General features: G+C 38.7%; 1 protein-coding gene across 1 annotated transcript in view; it reads left to right on the top strand.

Annotated features, from left to right (window-relative positions):
* The window catches only part of tnca (tenascin Ca), a 78,254-nt gene that overhangs the window by 32,608 nt on the left and 24,090 nt on the right, over positions 1-21,556 (top strand). The window contains exons 9-13 of the mRNA XM_051668410.1: positions 161-250; positions 3,408-3,671; positions 5,903-6,295; positions 15,993-16,424; positions 18,376-18,654. Of these exons, the coding sequence (XP_051524370.1) occupies positions 161-250; positions 3,408-3,671; positions 5,903-6,295; positions 15,993-16,424; positions 18,376-18,654 (1,458 nt within the window). The remainder of the gene's footprint in view (positions 1-160; positions 251-3,407; positions 3,672-5,902; positions 6,296-15,992; positions 16,425-18,375; positions 18,655-21,556) is intronic.

The following is a 21,556-nucleotide window of genomic DNA, read 5'->3' as shown; positions in this document are numbered from 1 at the left end:
TGAGATGCACTTGTTTCCAAACTGTTAGAGATGGTACTGATGTAAAAAAAAAAAATTTAACCATACATGTAAAAAAAAACTGTAATGTATTGTGAAATGTTGCTAAAAAATAAAAAAAAATAGGTTTACTGTTTCATCTGTTGTGTTGTATGTTTTGCAGGTCTGAAGCCTGGTACAGAGTATGGCATTGGCGTCACAGCTATTAAGAATGAGAGAGAGAGTCAGCCAGCCACTACAAATACTATGACTGGTGAGATTATCTCTCTATACATTAACTTTGCACATACATATATCAGAATCAGAATGAGTTTTATTGCCAAGTGTTCTCACGTACACAAGGAATTTATTTTCTGGTGATAAGAGAAACAAGTGCACACAGAAAATTTCAGTGAGACAGAACAAGGTAAGAGTATAAATAGACACAAATAATAGGACATATAACAGAATGGTGTATGAGCGACTTTGACAAGTGCCAAATTGTTATGGCCAGACACTGGGTCAGAGCACCTCTGAAACGGCAAGGCTGGTGGGGTGCTCCCGGTCAGCAGTGGTGAGTACCTACTGACAGTGGTCCAAGGAGGGACAAACCGGTGACAGGGTGTTGGGTGCCCAAGGCTCATCGATGTGCGAGGGCAACAAAGGCTATCCCATCTGGTCCGAACCGACAGAAGGTCTACTGTGGCACAAGTCACAGAAAATTGTAATGATGGTTACGGGAGGAATGTGTCACAACACACAGTGCATCGCACCCTGATGTTTATGGGGCTGCGTGGCCGCAGACCGGTTAGAGTGCCCATGATGACCCCTGTTCACCAATGAAAGCGCCTACAATGGGTATGTAAGAGTCATGGAGCAATGGAAGAATGTCCCCTGGTACGATGAGTCCCATTTTCTTTTACATCACTTGGATGGCTGTGGATGTGTGCGCTGTTTACTTGGGTAAGTGATGATACCTGGATATACAGTGGGAAGACGACAAGCTGGTGCAGGGAGTGTGATGCTCTGGGAAATGTTCTGCTGGGAAACCCTGGGTCCGACCATTCATGTGGACATCAATTTGACACATGCCACCTACCTAAACATCACTGCAGACCAGGTACACCCCATCATGGCAATGGTATTTCCTGATGGCAATGACCTCTTTCAGGAGGATAATGCGCCCTGCCACACTGCACACATTGTTCGGGAATGATTTGAGGAACATGATGAAGAGTTCATGGTGTTGCCCTGGCCTTCAAATTTCCCAGATCTCAATCCAATTGAGCATCTGTGGGATGTGCTGGACCAACAAGTCCAATCCATGGCAGCTCCACCTCGCAACTTACAGGACCTGAAGGATCTGCTGCAAATGTCTTGGTGCCAGATACCACAGGACACTTTCAGGGGTCTAGTAGATTCCATGCCCCGGTGGTTCGGCGCTTTTTTTGCGGCACACAGAAGACCAACAGCATATTAGGCATAACGTTTTGGCTCATCTGTGTATTTGTGTTTGATATCTTGATACAGGCAATATTAGCCTTTTTAGTAATTAAAATATTGACAATTCAGGACTGCTTTACCAGGGTGTAGCTTACCTACAAAAGTGACCCAGCTAACACAAATTATACGTTATTCTTGCTTTAAAGGTGTTATTTTATGCATATTGTTCTGGGCATTCATGGAGTGGACAGTGCAGCTTAGAATTGATTGATTGTTGTGCAGTGCACTTTACCCTAATTGTAAAGTTACGTAACTAAAATTAGTTGGGTTCTATCATCACTGTCTGAAGGACAAAATGTCCAGAAAAAAGACCAAATGTTAAAAATCAAATTTACACCTTTTTAACCTGCTAGAAAATGGAACAAAATCAAGCAAAATAATGTAATAAACAGAGATACAGAGAAATAAGAAAATGTGCATGTACAACCATGTCATTATGTTAATGCACTCATATTAAATGATGATACTGATACCAGATACGAGTATTAACCCACCAGTATCGGCTTGATACGAGTACTACCAAGTTGTAACAGTTCATCACTAATGTACAGTATATATATATATATATATATATATATATATATATATATATATATGAAGTTCTCCAAAATGCTTGGACCAACCTATCTGCCAACAACCTTGAAATAAAAAAAATTATGCAAGTATACGGATGAGAATCGGTGCTATTTGAAAGGCATATGGTGGTTACACCAAATATTGATTTAGTCTTTTTTATGTTTACTGTCTGAAGTTTATAGATAAATATTATTCATGGCATTATTTCTGAAAGCATCCTCACTAGACACATTTTTTTTTACAACTGCTTAAAACATTTCAACAGTACTGTGTATATAAATAGTTTTTAGTTATATAGTTTCATTATTTATACTATATATACAGTTTATTTAACAATAGTAAGCCAGTAATTAAGGCTAATTAGTGTTGTCTTTAATAACCTGTTACTAGTGAATTAATAACAACTTGACCTACTTGACCTTGAAGTTAAACCTACTCAAGTTTTGCACATTTAAATAACAGTAAATTAGGTTAACTGCAAATACTCAAATACCCTTATAAATATCAAACAAATTAACAACTTCAGAACAAGGAGTCTAATTCTTAAGATTTTAGCAATTTTTGGTAACAATTTAGTAAAAACCAATAATAATTATCTTCGTCATTAAAGTCTTAATATAGTTCGATAAACTTAAAACACCACCTAAAAAGCGAAAAACAAACCAATAATTTAAATAGGTTAAACTTTAACTTTAAAATAGGGTGTCAAGTTGTCTTTAATAAAAGATTTTAGCAATTTATTATTAACAACTTAGCCAAATCAATACTAATTAGTCATAATTGCTGTTTTTATATTTTTAAATAAAATTAATTACCACCTAATAAATGCAAAACAAACCAATAACTTTAATAGGTAAAATTTTCACATGAAAACAGGGGGTCCAGGTGTCTAAAATATAAGATTTTAATCATTTATTTGTAATAGTTTTGTAAAGCCAATACCAATTAGCCTTAATTACTGGCTTAATATTGTTTAGTAAACTTGATACATATATATTGATTTATTGCATTACTTTCTACACAAAATAAGACTTAAGTTGTAAATTATGGCTAAGAAAGACTTACACTACATTCAGATATGCATTAATTACTGTCTTATTCATGCTTAACTAATGCGTTACTGTGGACTCTTAAAATAAAGTGTTTCCGTAAACGAAATGTACAGAAACATAGATAGGCATGAAAATGTGGTGTGCGTGGAATGAAGGTATCAAACGGCATGCAAAACTGTCTTTTTTTATTACTTTGTGTTGAATGACAACTATACTGTATTGCAGCACAGTTTGTCACCATGAGTGACTGCACTGTGAGTCTCTAGAGCTGCTCTTATATCTGAACTTCCACCCACACAGATCTGGATGCTCCACGAGACCTGGAAGTGCGAGACTCCACTGAAACCACCCTGGAAGTGGTCTGGAAGAGGCCCAGAGCCAAGATCTCCAACTACAGGCTGGCGTTCGTCTCTGCTGACGGCCAAGGGAGCGAAATCGAGCTGCCTGCAGCTGCTACCACTCACACCCTGAACGGGTTGATCCCTGGCATGCGCTACAATATCACCCTCGTGTCCGAGCGCGGTCAGAGAGGAAGTACCCCTGAAACCACGACTGCGTCCACAGGTGAGAGCTTCCAGTTGTATTGAGATCCAAAGTTCTTTCACTTTATTGCAATGTCATGTTTTTGTTATGTTTCAGGTACGGGCATCAGAGATTGTGGTTTTGAAAATGATCATGACTAACTTTTATGTGTTTTTGCTCCCCATATATCCAAATAAAATGAGCTGTCTTAGGGGCCATTCAGACCGAATGTGTGGGAAAAAAAAACACTGAAAAAAACAGCGAGACACGGTGCAACTGTCAAACATGTCCATTAAGAGCATGTTTTCATAGGAAAATTATTGAAAATAGGGATGCACCGATATGGAATTTCTGGGCCGATAACCGATAATTCCCAGCTTAATTGTGGCCAATACCGATACCAATTTAATATTTAAAAAAAGCTTCTCATTTAAAATTAAAGTTTTATTTGAAAAATATGTGTCATTTAAAAGCTTGGAATTTGGACTTGCTGCTATTTAAGGTTTGGCGGATGTAACATGATCCAGAAATGTTCCTATATTACAGATGCTGATTTGAATAACAAATAAATGAAAATACACTGCATAAATTGTGTGGTGCCCATTTATTTGAGTGTTTACTGTAATCCTGATGACTCACTGACAGAGAGAGAATAGTGAACTTCAAACAGCTGTAATAATGCATCAAACCAAAATGAGGCGATAAATTCCCTGTAATGAACATTTAACAACAAAACACACAAAACTAACCCTAATCTCTGTGTACATGGTGTAATATTTATGCTAACAGCCAGACTGTGAGTGCAGCGGTGGTTTGTGTGTGTTATATGCACGTCTCATTCATTTTTATTGTATAAATTATGAAATGTAAACACAACAATCATAAAGGGAATAGGTGACATCATACAGATCAAAGTCATGAGTCATAACATTAGAAAAGCCTCAACTCATAAAATACAACAAGTAGATTAATTTAACTCCAACTAGTATTTTTAACTAAACTAGTGGTTTTTGCCACCTTGAGTCACTCTGTGAGAATTATTTCAAGATAAATGTACCGTTTTAGGTTGTGTTTGGACTTGCTATGCTGTTCTGTATGTATCAATGTGTTATTTCCCAAGTAATACGTGAAAATGATTCCCCAAGTAACAGACATGCATGTTTTTGTCGCATTTTCATTTATTGCCTCATGAAACAAACAGATTATGGGAAATGGCATGTCGTTACTTACTGCAGATGACTAAAACCAGCCCCAAAATGACATAACAAGGTGCAGAGATGTTGTTGAAATAATCCTCACAGAGCGACATGAGCTTGGCTCTCATTCACACAGACATGTTGTGTACTCAAGTCTCTGCCTGAAGGAAAGAAGCCGCAGGCATTCGGAGATTCTCAGCCATGAGCAAATAAACTGTAACAAATTATTAGCGAAAATATCGGCTGTAATTCCATTATCACTGCGATAATAATATTTACATTTTCCTGGTTATCAGCCAATAATATATCGGCCGCCGATTTATCGTGCATCCCTAACTGAAAAACAGCAGAGACAGACACAAAAACATGTTCAGTGTGAACGGCCCCTTGGGTTCGAAACATGCACTATGCAAGTGCATGAATGCAAATGATCTAGATGATATTTGTGCAACCTGAAATGTGTCAGTACTTGTGTACTGAGGATTATTACCGCCACAGAAATGCAAGAGTATGTGTTATGTACAACAGGGTGGCAAACTTGCAATGCGTTGGCCAACAATTCACGTCTGCATTTGCGTACTTGTGTTAAGTACATTTCTGGCCATAGTTTACAACACTGTGTTCAAACCAGCTTCAATGCAATAAAGCAACAAGCAAGAAAAGCAGTCGTGACCACAACAAGTGCAAAGGCAGTCGATCGGTATATATTTCTCCACCGCCACGCTGGGTAGTCCCGCCCATTGTGAAATCTCATTGGTTCAAATTTCAGCTCCACATAGCTGTTTATTAAACACCAAATATGTTCTGATTGGCTGTTATTGTACTCGCAGCCATTTTGCATTCAGTTTGGACAGACAAATTACTTGTCGCTTGAGACTTGCATGGTTAGAACACAGTGGGTTGTTTTTGCTAATAAATTATTTAGCTGATACAATTACTTTGTTGTATTTTGATGTACCTGCCTGGATGATATTCAATCATAGCTGGTCTTGGCGATGAGAATTGCACGTGTTATGTTATCAGAAGCCTCACTTGTTGTTCTTCCATTTTTATGTTTCTTTGTTTTGTTTTTTGTAGCATCTTTCACTTTTTATCTAGCCAACACATTCCCAGAGATTAGTTCTGTCAAAGGCACGGACGACAACGTCATTAGCTTTGTGTCTCTCGACAACTCAGAGAGCCCATTCTCTGGGAGTGGACACGAGGATCCAGCTGGCACCTTGATCATTTCTAATGTCACATTCAGTGGATTCGATCTCATGTGGGAGTCAAATAAACATATTGGCTATGATAGTTACACTGTAGAACTTAAAGATTTCTCAGGGAAATGGAACAAGGAGGTTCATCTCCACGGGGAGGTGACAGGCACTAAAATCCGGGGTTTAAGGCCATCCACAAAGTATCATGTAAAGCTTTATGGAATATCCAGTAACCAAAGGTCTTCACTTCTAGAAGCAGCTGCAGTTACAGGTATAAACTTTATTTTGGGTTTCAAGTCATTGTATTCCCAATCTGATCTACTGAGTACCATGGCAATTAAATTAATTGAATAAGTCTTAAGGATGGTATGACAAATTTTGCATGATATAATGGCTCCCATATGGGATATGGTTGAGCACGTAGAAATGCATGAGGATGTCATCAGCAACTGGATGTGTATATGGCTGCTTATTGGCTCATACCATAAATATCCACAAAAGCCGTTAGGAAAACTGTAACTACTGAAGACAGAACTTAATTGTGTGGTGAAAATGCATGTCGAAATGCATTGAAAAGCAGAGTTTGGCATTTGTCTCCTTTTATATTCATGAGTTACACCTTGAATTCAAATGGCCACAACGTACAGGATTTTAAATTGGAATTTGAATTGCAATTCAAAGAAATCCAACAGTCATGCAAAAAAAGGAATTTCATTAGTCCAATACAAGTTTTGCAAAAAAACACATAATTGCTTCATTCATTTCGACTAATAATGCTTATTTATCATCTGGTATTTAGAATACATTATTTATCAGCTGAATAGACATTTTTCCTTAAGTAAAGTTCAGTACTGTTAAAACACTTAGTTCAGTCCCACAACATTATTTTCTGCTTATAACTTTAAATAATATTGACATCGGAATTTTAATCTGTTGATTGTATATAGCTTCATTTTGAAGATTTAGGGGTTAATTAGAGCATTCTTCCAGTGTACTTTCACCATGATCCATAATATGAAAATGTAATTACTGAATATTGGGAAATATACAGTATATATTATTTATTTTTAAAAAATTGAGACGCACCAATATGAAAATTGTTGGCCGATACCAATTTTAACAAAAAACAATAGGCCGATATTGATTATATTGCTACTTACCTTATTTTGTCGTCAGATTTTACTTTGGAATTATGCTTTAAAAATTTACAAAGAGGTACAATAGCTTTTTTACTGTTCTAACAATAAATAATTTCCACTGAACATTCTGGTAAACACATGACAGGCCAAAATGTTTAAGAGTGCCACAATGAAAGATAAATAGAAGATAAAAAAAAAAAAGATTAAAAAAAATAACTAAATGCTTCTAAAACACTTTGGCACTTCTATTTTTGCAGTTTAATACAACAAAACATTGCAACAGAAATAGAACATTGCCAATTCATACAATGCATATGTTAAGTAATTCCACGGAAATGTCAAACACATCATGGAAAAATAAAAAGTTTTAACCAAAGGGACAAAACCCACTTTTAAATTCTGTATTATAGTAGTATAATAGATATAATGGATAATTCCGTCCAGACCACTAGAGGGCGCCGCTTGCTTACACAGTGCTGACTGAAGTGCTGAATGCAGACTGTCGCTGCATCCGAATATCCATACTTCCCTACTATATAGTATGCCAAAAACAGTATGCCAATGGAGTAGTATGTCAGAATCCACAGTATTCATGAAGCAGTATGCAAGTAGTACCCGGATGACATACTATTTCCGGTGAGATTCTGAAGTGCGGATCGATTGGACACTTAACAATCCCATAATTGACGTAACATTCAAAATGCTGGATTTAAATTAATGGTGGTGAATCGCAAGGCGGACACCTCTTATCAACTGTAAGTGCTCCATATACCAAGATAACTGTTCCTTGTGCTTAAATGGTGCTTGTTTAACAAAACCAGAGCAGATAGTTTTTGCGGTTGTTGTTCTTACGTCATATATGCAGGTCACGAGACAATGCCCACAGATGAAGTATGTCTGAAATCTATTCATACTACTCGCATGCATACATAAAATAACATACTGTTTTGCTGGCAGATAAGTACGTCCTTCATCAAATACAGTACATACTGTGACAGGACACAGTTTTGGATGCAGGGTATGTTTTGAAACGCAGCCTTTAAAGGTTTAAAGTAGTAATCCTGCAAGGCCATATCTTAATTCAATCAATGATGCAGCATTAATGGGTATCATACCGAAGTCTCAAAAGTCAAAGTCTTCTACATACAGTATTGTGGCTATTATTATTTCTAGATTGTGCATTTGAATTCACAGATTTTTTACAATGTGTGTTACTAATTAAATATAAATAAACCATCAGTTTTTCATATCTGCGTTTTCATGCTTATAACCGATATGCTGATGGTTTTAATTTGATCAATGATTGGCCAATAAATAGCTGCAGCAGATACAACAGTGCATCCCTAAAGAAAATATACTGGTGGCATTTCAAACATTGATAATGTGATGTTTTCGGGAAATACCCCATATGTTGTGTGTATGATAAGTTAATGGGTAATTCATGCAGTAAAATGAAACGTATTGATTTTAAAACTACATTTACAGCCTAAGTGCTTTAACTACTTATTTAGTACCTTAAGCATGAATTATTTATTAATGCACTTATGCAATTAAAATGTTTACAGCAATTAGTTATGGTGTAATTTGAATTCCAATTTAATTCCACTTTCATAAATTCAATTTCTACATCCTGTCTGCAACTTCAATTCAAATTTGTTTCAAATTCTGTAATTTAATGGGAATTTAAAAGGTATTCTCAGTTCAACAGAATGGTGCTCAACTCTGCTGATTACCACAGTATATTGCTCGTTAGGCTTTTGTGACCCCTTTAAGCCCTCAAAATCAACTTCATGCATGTGCTTTTCTCAAAATGTCTTGAGATATGCATGGATTCTTCATCAGTCTGAAGTGTCCCATGTACTTTCCTTTGGAGGACTACTTGGAAACTTCAACATTTAATGGCTCATCAAAGCCATTAATGTCAGACATAATCATTTAAATCCACATACAGGAATATAGATTTTAGATCATTTTACTGATCATTTGCATGCAAAGGAAGCTTTATTGCTTGCAGCATTTAAAATCTCAACTTTCATTGAAACTCTCAGACAGCATGTTACAATTGTGTGTACCTCATGATAAAACACAATTTTTAAAAAGGGCTGACACAAACATGTTGGTCACATACACACTGCTACAAGTTTTGACTGCATGTGAGTGAATTCCTTAAAAATATTGCCGTATCTGTACTGAATACAGGAGTCACTCCCGAAATTTAAATGGCTGACGTAGTCAGGGCTGGAAATGCAGGGGAATTTCATGTGAATTTCATGGGAGAATGGCATTCCCATTCAGACTGGCTACATTTGTTAGGGGAATAAAAAGTATTTCTATCTTTTCTCCACTAAATAGCATATGAAAGCTTTGTCGGTTCCGCCCATAAATGCGTGAGATCTTCTGCGTCTGTGGTTGCGCAATGTTGACTATCGTAAGTTGCCAGAACACATTCACGCGACAGATCGACAGATGCACACGGGAATCCACGGGCAACTGATCCACACATGCGCACATCAGATCCACACGCGGTCAATTTAGAAATCCACAAGCCAGAAGAATGCACAAATATATGGTTTTCTTTGCTCACATTACCATCCACAAGTACATAAGTGTATGTGTAATTTAATGCACAAATAAACTGGCAGCCAAAAGTTTGGAATAATGTACAGATTTTGCTCTTATGGAAAGAAATTGGTACTTTTATTCACCAAAGTGGCATTCAACTGATCACAATGTATAGTCAGGACATTAATAACATGAAAAATTACTATTACAATTTGAAAAAAATGTTCAGAACTTCTTAAAATACTTCAAAGTGTTCTCCTCAAAAAATCCTCCACGTGCAGCAATGTCAGCTTTGCAGATCCTTGACATTCTAGCTGTCAGTTTGTCCAGATACTCAGGTGACATTTCACCCCACACTTCCTGTAGCACTTGCCATAGATGTGGCTGTCTTGTCGGGCACTTCTCACGCACCTTACAGTCTAGCTGATCCCACAAAAGCTCAATGGGGTTAAGATCCAGAACACTCTTTTCCAATTATCTGTTGTCCAATGTCTGTGTTTCTTTGCCCACTCTAACCTTTTCTTTTTGTTTTTCTCTTTCAAAAGTGGCTTTTTCTTTGCAATTCTTCCCATAAGGCCTGCACCCCTGAGTCTTCTCTTTACTGTTGTACATGAAACTGGTGTTGAGCGGGTAGAATTCAATGAAGCTGTCAGCTGAGGACATGTGAGGCGTCTATTTCTCAAACTAGAGACTCTGGTGTACTTATCCTCTTGTTTAGTTGTACATCTGGTCTTCCACATCTCTTTCTGTTCTTGTTAGAGCCAGTTGTCCTTTGTCTTTGAAGACTGTAGTGTACACCTTTGTATGAAATCTTCAGTTTTTTGGCAATTTCAAGCATTGTATAGCCTTCATTCCTCAAAACAATGATTGACTGACGAGTTTCTAGAGAAAGCTGTTTCTTTTTTGCCATTTTTGACCTAATATTGACCTTAAGACATGCCAGTCTATTGCATACTGTGGCAACACAAAAACAAACACAAAGACAATGTTAAGCTTCACTGAACTAACCAAATAGCTTCAGCTGTGTTTGATATAATGGCAAGTGATTTTCTAGTACCAAAATTAGCAATTTGGCATGATTACTCAAGGATAAGGTGTTGGAGTGATGGCTGCTGGAAATGGGGCTGGTCTAGATTTAATCAAAAATGACTTTTTTTCAAATAGTGATGGTGCTGTTTTTTACATCAGTAATGTTCTGACTATACTTTGTGATCAGTTGAATGCCACTTTGGTGAATTAAAGTACCAATTTCCTTTCAAAACAGCAAAATCTGTACATTATTCCAGAATTTTGGCAGCCAGTATAAATGCTGAGCCTTTTGTATTGTATTCCTCTTCGAGAATGTCTGTTCCGCAGCCTAGACATACTCTCACGCGCAATGCTGGGGGTGTGGTTTAGTATGGCGGGCAGCAAATGACCATTCATTAAAATGAAGGGAAATATCCAGTACATCTGTGTTCAGAATGTTCAGTTTCGACCAAGAATTTTCATTTCCCTAGTGTAATGTTGTTATAGATTACAGAGATATAATCTCTATAATCTGAAATAAGTGTTTTATGTTTTTATTTATAATTAAACTCAATTTTTATCCATGAAGGCAAGGCCCAATTTTCAGCTGGCATTACTCCAGTCTACTAAGAAAATAATATCACATAATCCTTAAGAAATCATTTAATATATTAACTTGTTACTAAAGTAACATTTATTTTTGTTAGAACAGTTAAAATGGTTGTGCTACTTAATGAAGTGTGGAAGTCGCAATTAATATAGTGTCTTTTTCCAGCTGAGAAGTTGAGTACACTTGCAGTTATTTTACACTTGCAAGTCAAATTTTGGGTTTAAAAATAACCAAAAAGAAACATATTTCTCTTCAAATTCATCAATGTATTTTTCTTCTGAGAGATGAAATCTATTCCATGCACTTCTGTTTTGAAAGAATAAAACAAACTTGATCTAAACAGGGACAGAGAGAGAAGTGGATATCCCAGATCCACAACAACAAGAATACAAGTACATCAGAGTCTCTAATTTGAGAAACGGACTCCTCACAGGTCCTAAACTAGCAGCTTTAATTAACAATATATGCTGAACACTTGCATTGCGGCAAGTAGAGGATTCTTGGATGAACATAGTTTGAAGAATACATTATTTATTTTAAAAGAAATAGTCATTTGTAACTCTAACTTTTCAGTTATTTTCAATCAATTTAATGCACCCTTGGTGAACAAAACAAATCAGAAACATAATCGAACATCACACTGTTTGCAGTAAACAGCTGTTGACAAAGGCATTTTGCTTTGTTTATGCTTATTGAGCTGCTTTCCCCTCTTGTGATCATAATGTATTTATTAGCCTGAATTTTTCCCTGAAATTTACCCTGAACTTGGTTGTAGAATGCGGTTGTCACTCCTGTGTTCAGAATGAAGCACTCCATTTTGTTTTTTATGACAACTCAATAGAGCGCAACAGTCTGGTTTATAGAAGTAAAACGTCCTGGTTACTTTCGTAACCTCCGTTCCCTGATGGAGGGAATGAGACGTTGTGTCGATGTAGTGACATTAGGGGTCACTCTTGGGAGCCCCAAACACCTCTGATTTTTGAAAAAAGGCCAATGGGAATTGGCGAGTGGAATTTGCATTGCTACTCCCTCGGACATACGGGTATAAAAGGAGCTGGTATGCAACCACTCATTCAGGTTTTGTGCTGAGGAGCCGAGACAAGGTCCCGGCCATTTCAGCGGGTAGTTCAGTATTGTGGCAGGAGGGACATCTGTCACTCACTCGATGTTGTTTCGATGTAGTGACACTAGGGGTCCCTATATGAAACGCCACAATAAGCTGAACTGTGTTACGTGGACTGGCGGTGCGAGACGAGCAGACCATTGTGTGCCACGTAGCCAGCGCACCAGGCCATCACGTAACCTCCCCCAACGCTCTTATGAGTCTCACAAAACAAGTCGACTGAAGTAGGGGCTGTAAAACCCCTTCTTCATCTCGGCCGGAGGAACAGGCTCTATTGCACCCTTCCGTAGAAGGGTAGCAATTTCCGCACGCAAGGTAGCGGCGTTCTCGCCCTTCAACGAGGTGAAGCGGATGCCGCTAAACCTGGGCGGACGCCTGGCGAACTGAAACGCGTAGACGAGTCAGACAGTCCGGATCAGCCATCACGGCGGGTTGGAAAGCACGAGCCATGCGTGAGCTCCAGGTGAAAGGGACCAAGGGGACAATCTCGTCGGACATACCAGCGGGTGGGGCCTTGCAGCGGGGCGGAGCTTGAGGCGCCATGTCGAGGGGGCTTGAGCCCCGTGGCCGTGCTGAGTTGAGGGACATCGAAGCACTTACCTGGCTCCTGATACCCACCATAGGATCGGTCAGGGAGGGGGGAGGAGGTATATCATCCCCGCAGTCCGTCGGAACCAACCCGGTGTGGGCATGCTTGTGCCACAACTGGGTGCACAGGGGTGGGGGGCCCGCCGCTGGAGCGCCAAACCTGCCGAAATTGGACGGTGGACGGCGGTCGTGATGACGGCCGTGTGCACCGGATGTGTGACCCAGGGAACAAAAAAAAAACACTCTTTTGTCAAACTTTTGGGTACCGCAGCCTCTTGGGCATGCGGCAAAAGTAAATGAAAATTAAACAAAAGATTCTCCTCCCGGCCCTCCACCGGGGGATGGAGTGGTCTGTCCACCAGCTCCAGAGCAGCGGGTCTCCTTGTCCCTGGGTCGCCCGTCTCAGGGGCGCTTCGAAGTCTTTCTCTGGTTCTTGGCGGCCGGCCATGAGACAGGTGGCATCTGCTTCCTGCGGTGGGCTCCATGCCAGGGCCGGGCTGCGGGGGCGGGCTGCGGCGGAGCCGGTGCTGTTGTTGCAGGAGGACACCCTTGGCGGCAAGCAGATGAGGTGCGGGGTCTTGAGCCGCGCTGGGGCAGGATGTGTTGAATGGCCTCCATCTGCTGCTTCACCGTCGAGAACTGCTGGGCAAAGTCCTCGATGGACTCGCCGAACAGGCCAACCTGGGAGATGGGGGCATCAAGGAACCGTGCCTTGTCAGCCTCTCTCATCTCAACCAGATTGAGCCAAAAGTGGTGCTCCTGGACCACCAGAGTGGACATCGCCTGCCCAAGAGACCGCGCCGTGACCTTCGTCTACTGGAGAGTGAGGTCGGTCGCCGAGCGCAGTTCCTGCATCAATCCCGGGTCAGAACTACCCTCGTGCAGTTCTTTTAGTGCCTTGGCTTGGTGTACCTGCAGGAGAGCCATGGCATGCAGGGCGGAGGTGGCTTGTCCAGTGGCACCACAGGCCTTAGTCGTCAGAAATGACGTGAACCTACAGGCCCTGGACGGGAGCTTCGGACGCACGCACCAAGTGGTGGTAGCACTCTGCGGGCACAAGTGCACCGCGAGCACCTTATCCACCTGGGGGATCACCGAACACCGCCTGGCCACCCCACCATCGAGGGTAGTGAGAGCGAGGGAGCTGAAAGACTGAGATCGGGTAGTAAAAGGTGCCCTCCATGATCTCGTCAGCTCCTCATGCACCTCCAGGAAGAAAGGGACCGGGGCGGGGCGTGGCCATGAGCGGTGCTCCGGGCCCAGGAACCAATCGTCAGGCTGCGAGGGTTCAGAGGGGGGTGGAGGGTTCCACTCCAGCCCGACACACGCAGCCGCCCAGGCAAGCATGGCTGTCAGCTGCACGTCAGGTTGCAACTGGGCGACCGCACCCGAAGGTGGGAGCACAGTCGAGTCCTCAGCATCAGACTGGACAGGCTGCTCTCCGATGCTGCAATCGAGAGCTCATCCACTTCGCTAGCGCCGAAACGAGATCCCGAACTAGCCCTGAGATGAGCCGATGGTCTCATCCCAGCGGGGCAAATGAGCGTACTGGGGAATGGGTGGTCCATGGGGGGATACCTGGAGGAGGTGCTCCCACTGAGGTCCCCAAATCGCCCCCAGTGCTAACCGATGCGGCCTCATACCCGTAGGTAGAAGGACCGAGGCGGGGAGCCGCTGGGGTGGTCTTTCCCTCTAACAAAGGAAAAACCACAACCACAACGTTGCCATGGTCACACTCTCGCAGTGAGAACATGACCCATCCACGAACGCTGTCTCCGTGTGGGCAGCACCTAAGAATGTAAGACCGCGATCGTGGACATCGGAAGTGGAGAGGTAACGACCGCAACCAGGAAATACACACAAACGGAGAGTCATCTTTAAAAAAACGTTCTCCGTTAATGCCACTCATTTAGAAGGGAAAATATACACTTTCAGTAGGAAGAATATACTCTTTTAGCTGCTGAAGCGCCCAGGGGCATTCTCTGCACTTCACCAGTGCAAGAAGGGGAGAATCCGCTGTAATGCGCCGTAAATCCAACAGCTTTTCGTGATGAATGGATCAGCAGAGTAATTCAGCTCACTGAACACAACCGCTCGGCTCCGAAGAGAAGATCTGAATGAGTGGTTGCATACCAGCTCCTTTTATATCCGTATGTCCGGGGGAGTGGCATGCAAATTCCACTTGCCAATTCCCATTGGCCTTTTTTCAAAGATCAGAGGTGTTTGGGGCTCCCAAAAGTGACCACTAGTGTCACTACATCGACACAATGTAGAGTGAGTGACAGATTGGGAAATCCCATTAATATTTCCATAGGGGAACTGATTATTAACAATTACTTATAAACCTTTATAGACAGACCTACCGTGAGCTCCGAGGTTGTTAATCAGTGGCATATATGCTTCTGTTGAAGTCATCAGTCCACATTAATTCAACTTTACTCTTTAAATATAGGGTTTAATATTGGAATTTCTGGCGAAGAACTGCATTACTCATGATCTGAGGGGGAAAGTCCACCAATGCGAACAAAGCGTGCCAATTATTTTATTATTTTCTTGCTTCAAATAAAATTTTGTAATGTTATGAATCACCTCGGAGCTGGTTGGTTCGGTTCATGGCTAAGAACTCTTTTATGAAGTACTTAATAAAATCCTTATTTTAAAAAAAATTATTGGAAATATCCCTCTGGAACCACAACTGCTGAACAAGTAGGTGGGCACTGTTGCGCTCTATAGTAACAGTTTTACAATTGGAGGAACCACTTATCAACAAGAGATTAATGGTACTTTAAGGCGAATCTTCTTCCAATGCATAGTTATATTTTCATTGTGTTTTTTTGTCAATGACATGTTAACCTCTTGTTTTCACAGGCAAAACACCTCTAATTCTATTCTCTCTTTTATCTCTGACTTTAAATGTACTAAATGTACTTTTCTCTAGCACCAAAGTCTACCTCTCCTGATGCTGTTGCTTTGACCATCAAAAGCGTTCCAACAATGCTGCCAACCCTCCAAAAGGAGGTCCATCCATCGGTTACTACCTCCAATCTATTAACAGAGGATATTAAAACCCAAACCTCAGGTGATGAACTTGAGGGCCCACGTCAAAGGCCCCCAAGTGACCTAAAAGTCATAAACGTGACCAGAAGTAGTTTGAAGCTATCTTGGTCAGCTCCAGAAGGAGTCTTTGACGGCTTCCTTGTTGAGGTCAACTCAACGTCGGATAAGTCTAAAGACAACATTATTGAAGTGTCTGGAGATGCCAGGGAGGTCCACATAGATGGCCTCTTCCCTGACATGCAATATGAGGTTACTTTGTACGGGATGACGAAGAGCGTAAAATCTCAACCAGTCAATGTTTACATCAAGACAGGTACATAAACCATCAGCCTCAAAAACCACAGTCATCTATCATGCACCATAACTACCATATCAACATTCATGATACTATAAATGTCATTCATTCTTTAGAAGTCATCTTTGAAATAAAATTGGAATTAGAAAGCATTTTTTTTGGCAGAATACCACTTATAAAGTGTCCCTGCTATCTTATTTTTATTTAGAAATAAGTAAATAAAAGAAATGTTGGTATAAGTAGTTTGGAATAATATTTTACAATTGTTTCATTAAAAAAACAAGCAGTGAATTTAAAAATATATATATATATTATTAATATTTAAAAAAACTTCAGGTATTTTGTTTAGTGTGCAAAGTTATAAAAAATATATATATATTGACATTTTATAAAAAAGCACATATTGTTCAGATCAGATAGAGTAACCCCAAGAAAACTCAAAAATGTATTATTGTAAAACAATGTTTGAAAAAATATGTTTGAAAAATTTTTTGAAAATAATAATTAAGTTGTTTTCACTCACATGTATTCAAGGTGCAAGGGAAGTATTTTAATTTAATTTACTTGATGGTTACAGCACTTGACATTTTTTTAACCCTTGTGCATCAATTTAAAAAAGTTACTCAGAGGTCCTTGGAGGACACTGCCATAATAATATTATATATTAATACTATTTTCCACTTTCAATGAGTTAATTTTTTTAACCAACATCAGTCCTGATTATAACTACCAAATATTCATTCATTTTCAGGATTTTAACCCTTTAAATGCCAGTTTGTTTACATAATGCCACTGTTGTTTTTATGAAAAAAAAAAAAAAAAAAAAAAACACAAAAAATTAATTATTTTCCATATACTAAATGCTATTTTATTCTTGGATTATCACAGTCTGGGATATGTCAATGATTAGCAACAACATTGATTTTGATGCATTATTATTTTTGTGCAGTGTCAGATAAAAAAAATAAATAAAAAAAACACACTCGGTACCTGAGAGGACAAAAATGTCTGCGTCAAAAAAACTGCCATAAAAATATTATATATTAATATTATTTTCCACTTTCACTGACTTCAATTTATAAGCCAACATCAGTCCTGATCATAACTACCAAATATTCATTCATTTTCAGGATTTTAACTCTTCAAATTCCAGTATGTTTATATAATGCCACTGTGGGTTTTTTTTACACACAAACACACACACACACACACACTTCTTAATACACACTTACAAAACACACTCTGACATCCATACCAACACACCCACATAATTTTAGCTGCATCATTTATTAAATTGGCCTGCAGCGCTATATAATACATCAAACAGAAAATAGGAAAAAAGCATGTATTTGCTCCATAGGCTAAACATCTTGTGGAAAATATTACAAATGTAAATTTTGAAGCCAGGGCTCCAGAATGAAAGAATAATATCATAGAATTCATGATTGTATGCTTTAATGGCACTGGGATCAAATATGGCAGTTTTAATGGGTTTCAATGGGACATTTTTGTCCTGAAGGTCCTGAGTGTAACGATTTTGTGTATACAGTGTATTATAGATGTATTATAGGAACTGAGGTTGAAATATCAAAATTCCCAAAAAATACACACCTTTGGCAAAATTTATGTCATTGGCATTAACAGCCAAAATTATCGAAAAAACAAAAATGAAAAAGACAAAAATGTCCTGAAGGTCGAACCAGGGTTAAGTCATATAAAAAAAAAAAAAAAGTTTCCTTTTTTTTGTTTTTTTTTTTTTGCAAAAAATGCTAGAAATGTTTTTCATAAAACCAATATGGAAACAAATATTAAATTGCTGCAAACTTGATATAAGATTTCCCATTTTCATCATCTCTGACAACCTTATTTGTCAACCACCCATCATATCATATCATATTTCATTCCATCTTCATTCCAATGTAATTAATTCCAGTGACATTAACTCATTTCTGATTTCTTTGTCTGTCAGAGCAAAAGCAGCCCCAGATTGGGAGTCTGAGTGTGTCTGATATATCTTGGGACAGCTTTAATGTGTCCTGGACCATTGAGGAGGGCCCTGCCTTTGAGAGTTTTGTGATTGAAGTGGCAAATGCAGCTGGTGGCCAAGAAAGGCAAAACCTTTCAGTATCCGGCGATGCTCTTAGTCTGGGGATGTCTGGGCTCAGCCCCAACACGCCATATATAATTGCGTTATACGGTGTGTATCAGGGCTCTGTCCTGGGCCCGATCTACACTGAAGCAGCCACAGGTACCCTTACTTCACTGGATATGGGAATTGTGTTATTTACTATTTCTTCCTTTATTCTTGACCATTTCTCTCTTTCTGACCTTTATAATTTTAGTTGGGCGCTGTGGTGTCAAGCAGGTGCTTTTGTGCTTTAAGCATTTCCTCTAATTGTTCATGAAAACTAAGGCCAGAAACATACTCAAATGCAAGTATGTGAACACAAACACTTCTACTCAAGAACTATGTCATGTGTAGTTGCATTTAGAATTCGCAATTCAACATGCACACTGCAAAAATACATTGTCTTAATCAGAATTTTTTTTCTTTTTTTCCAGTAAAATATGTAAATATACTTAGAACAAGATAAATTGAGATGTCTTAATACTTGAGACATAATAATGAAATAATAAGACTTGTTTTTAACTCCATAGGCTATTTTTTTTTATTTATTATATTTTTCATTTTTTAAAGGAATATTCCAGGTTCAAAACAAGTTAAGCTCAATCGACAGCATTTGTGGCATAATTTTGTGGCAAAAATTTATTTAGACTTTTCCCTCCTTTTCTTAGAAAAAAAGAAGCAGCAAAAATCAAGGTTACAGTGAAGCACATATAGTGGAGGTGAATGCGCCAATGGTGTAGTGGGCTAAAGCACATAACTGGTAATCAGAAGGTTGTTGGTTCAATCCCCACAGCCAACACCATTGTGTCCTTGAGCAAGACACTTAACTCCACATTGCTCCAAGGAGATTGTCCCTGTAATAAGGGCACTGTAAGTTACTTTGGATAAAAGCGTCTGCCAAATGTAAATGTACATTTTTGTGGTAATCACCATTATGCCACAAATGATGACGATTGAGCTTAACTTGTATTAAACCCGGAATATCCCTTTAAGCATAAATCTAACAAAAATGTTTACAAAATATTGTCCATTGCGGTAAGAAAAATTAACATTAATTCATTCAAGATATATTCTCTGAAAACAAGTTTTATTATTTGACATAATTTTGCTTTTCAGGTAAATTTATATTTTTTATATTGTTAAATTGTTTGTATACTGATTATGATTATTATTTTTTTTTTTTTTTTTTTTTTTTTGCAGTGCAACAATATGCGTAACTTTATTAAAGGTTGGGCATTAGTGCACAAAGTCATCTTTTATGGTCAGTTTTCTCTTTTAGAACAACTACTGTCATGGACAGCAACGGTTTGAAGAAAGTCTTGCTGAGCAAGTTAGTTAAAGTCTGTTAGTTACCTAAATGATAACACATTTGGTTTAATGGCAAAGACATTTGAAGGTGTTCATATCGCACCCTTGCACACGTTATGCATGTTCATCGAAACTGCACCCTTGCAGTTATCCAAGCGTTCACATAGCGTTTGCGTATTTCCGTAAAGTATGTTTCTGGCCTAAGCATCCATGTTGCATGGGACCAATGGGAATGATCACTTTACAGTTTCTTTTAAATGCAGATAATAATTTGTTGATGAGAAAGCAACTGCTTTTAACAAAGCTAATGGATTGTCACCTCTACTGTTTCAGCCACTGTGTTGGTCTTGCCCCAAATGTTTGTTTTGGGGCAAAGTATATGTGGAGTTAGAATTCATTCAGTTCCTTCCACTGTAATCATCTGTAATCTCAATTTGAATGATTATGCTTTGATCCATTTCATCTGCGTGCCAAAATGCATGGTACCACTCATCTCACATATTTACTGCATTCTGGTGAGTTGTGATTTGCTGCGGTGATTGCAATAATCCACATAGGATAATCCTTATTTAGGATTTCATAATCCTAAATATAATCTCACTCACTTTATTGTCATATCATCATCTACTTACATTATTTCATATGCCTCACAGATTTTCATATTTAGGACTGGCATTTTTAATGACTATTTATAATTGTTAACAGTTTGGTTCTCTTTCAGACTAAATCATCAAGAGTATTTTTCTGTTATATGTAATAACTTATTTTTTCATAGGGTTTGAAAAACAGTTTAATAGTTTATATCCTGCTCATCCATCTTCTTACCTGTTGTTTCATCTAACATTTCTACTAACTTTTTAAGCTACTTATTTCATATTTTTGCCAATTCACAGGGAAAACTACACTTGTGACTATAGTACTACAGTACATTCTCAGACCGACTGCTAGCCTGAAGTGAAGCGTGCATCAGTGTGTACGAATAAGCATAAGGATAATAGGAGCTTTATGTGATTGTTTGGAATGGAAAGCATCAAAGATTTGGCATGGAAATAGTTTGGAAAAGAAACAGTCAAGCACTAACATTCATGCCTGTTTTGTGTGGACTGCTTCACATGCACTAACCCACTATTCTTTTTGGCCTGCTTTGACACTACAGTGAACAAATACTACAAATAGTCTTAAGTTTATTAATAATAACAGATATGTGACAGAAAAAGTGTTTTCCTTATTCTTCGTAATATTTGCTCTGCTTTTATTTCCTGCCTGCTTTTACTTGTTTCAGAGTAAACCCTAAGCACATTAATTTTAAAACTTAAAATCAAACAAATGTTCAAAATTTCTTACACAACTAATTTTTATTTAATTCCTTCTGAACAATCCTTACCAAAAATGAGCAAGTAATATGGAAATAATAAGATAAAGTAATTATTAGTAACTAGAAAAGTTAAGTTTAACAAACTTTAATGCTGGTTTGAGAAAGCCTTGCTTGAAAGTTTAAAAAGCTTAAAGTTTGAAAGTATACAAGATGGATGGATGGATGGATGGATGGATAGCTAGATAGATGTGTCAAAAGTTCCTCGTACATAAGATAGATAGATAGATAGATAGATAGATAGATAGACAGATAGATAGACAGATAGATGTATCAAAAGATCCTCGTACATAAGATGGATGGATGGATGGATGGATGGATGGATGGATGGAAGGATAGATA

The sequence above is a fragment of the Myxocyprinus asiaticus genome, chromosome 3, assembly GCF_019703515.2.
Source record: "Myxocyprinus asiaticus isolate MX2 ecotype Aquarium Trade chromosome 3, UBuf_Myxa_2, whole genome shotgun sequence".
Taxonomy (NCBI): domain Eukaryota; kingdom Metazoa; phylum Chordata; class Actinopteri; order Cypriniformes; family Catostomidae; genus Myxocyprinus; species Myxocyprinus asiaticus.
The sequence above is the reverse complement of the archived record's forward strand: the minus strand, read 5'-3'. Positions and strand labels throughout refer to the sequence as shown.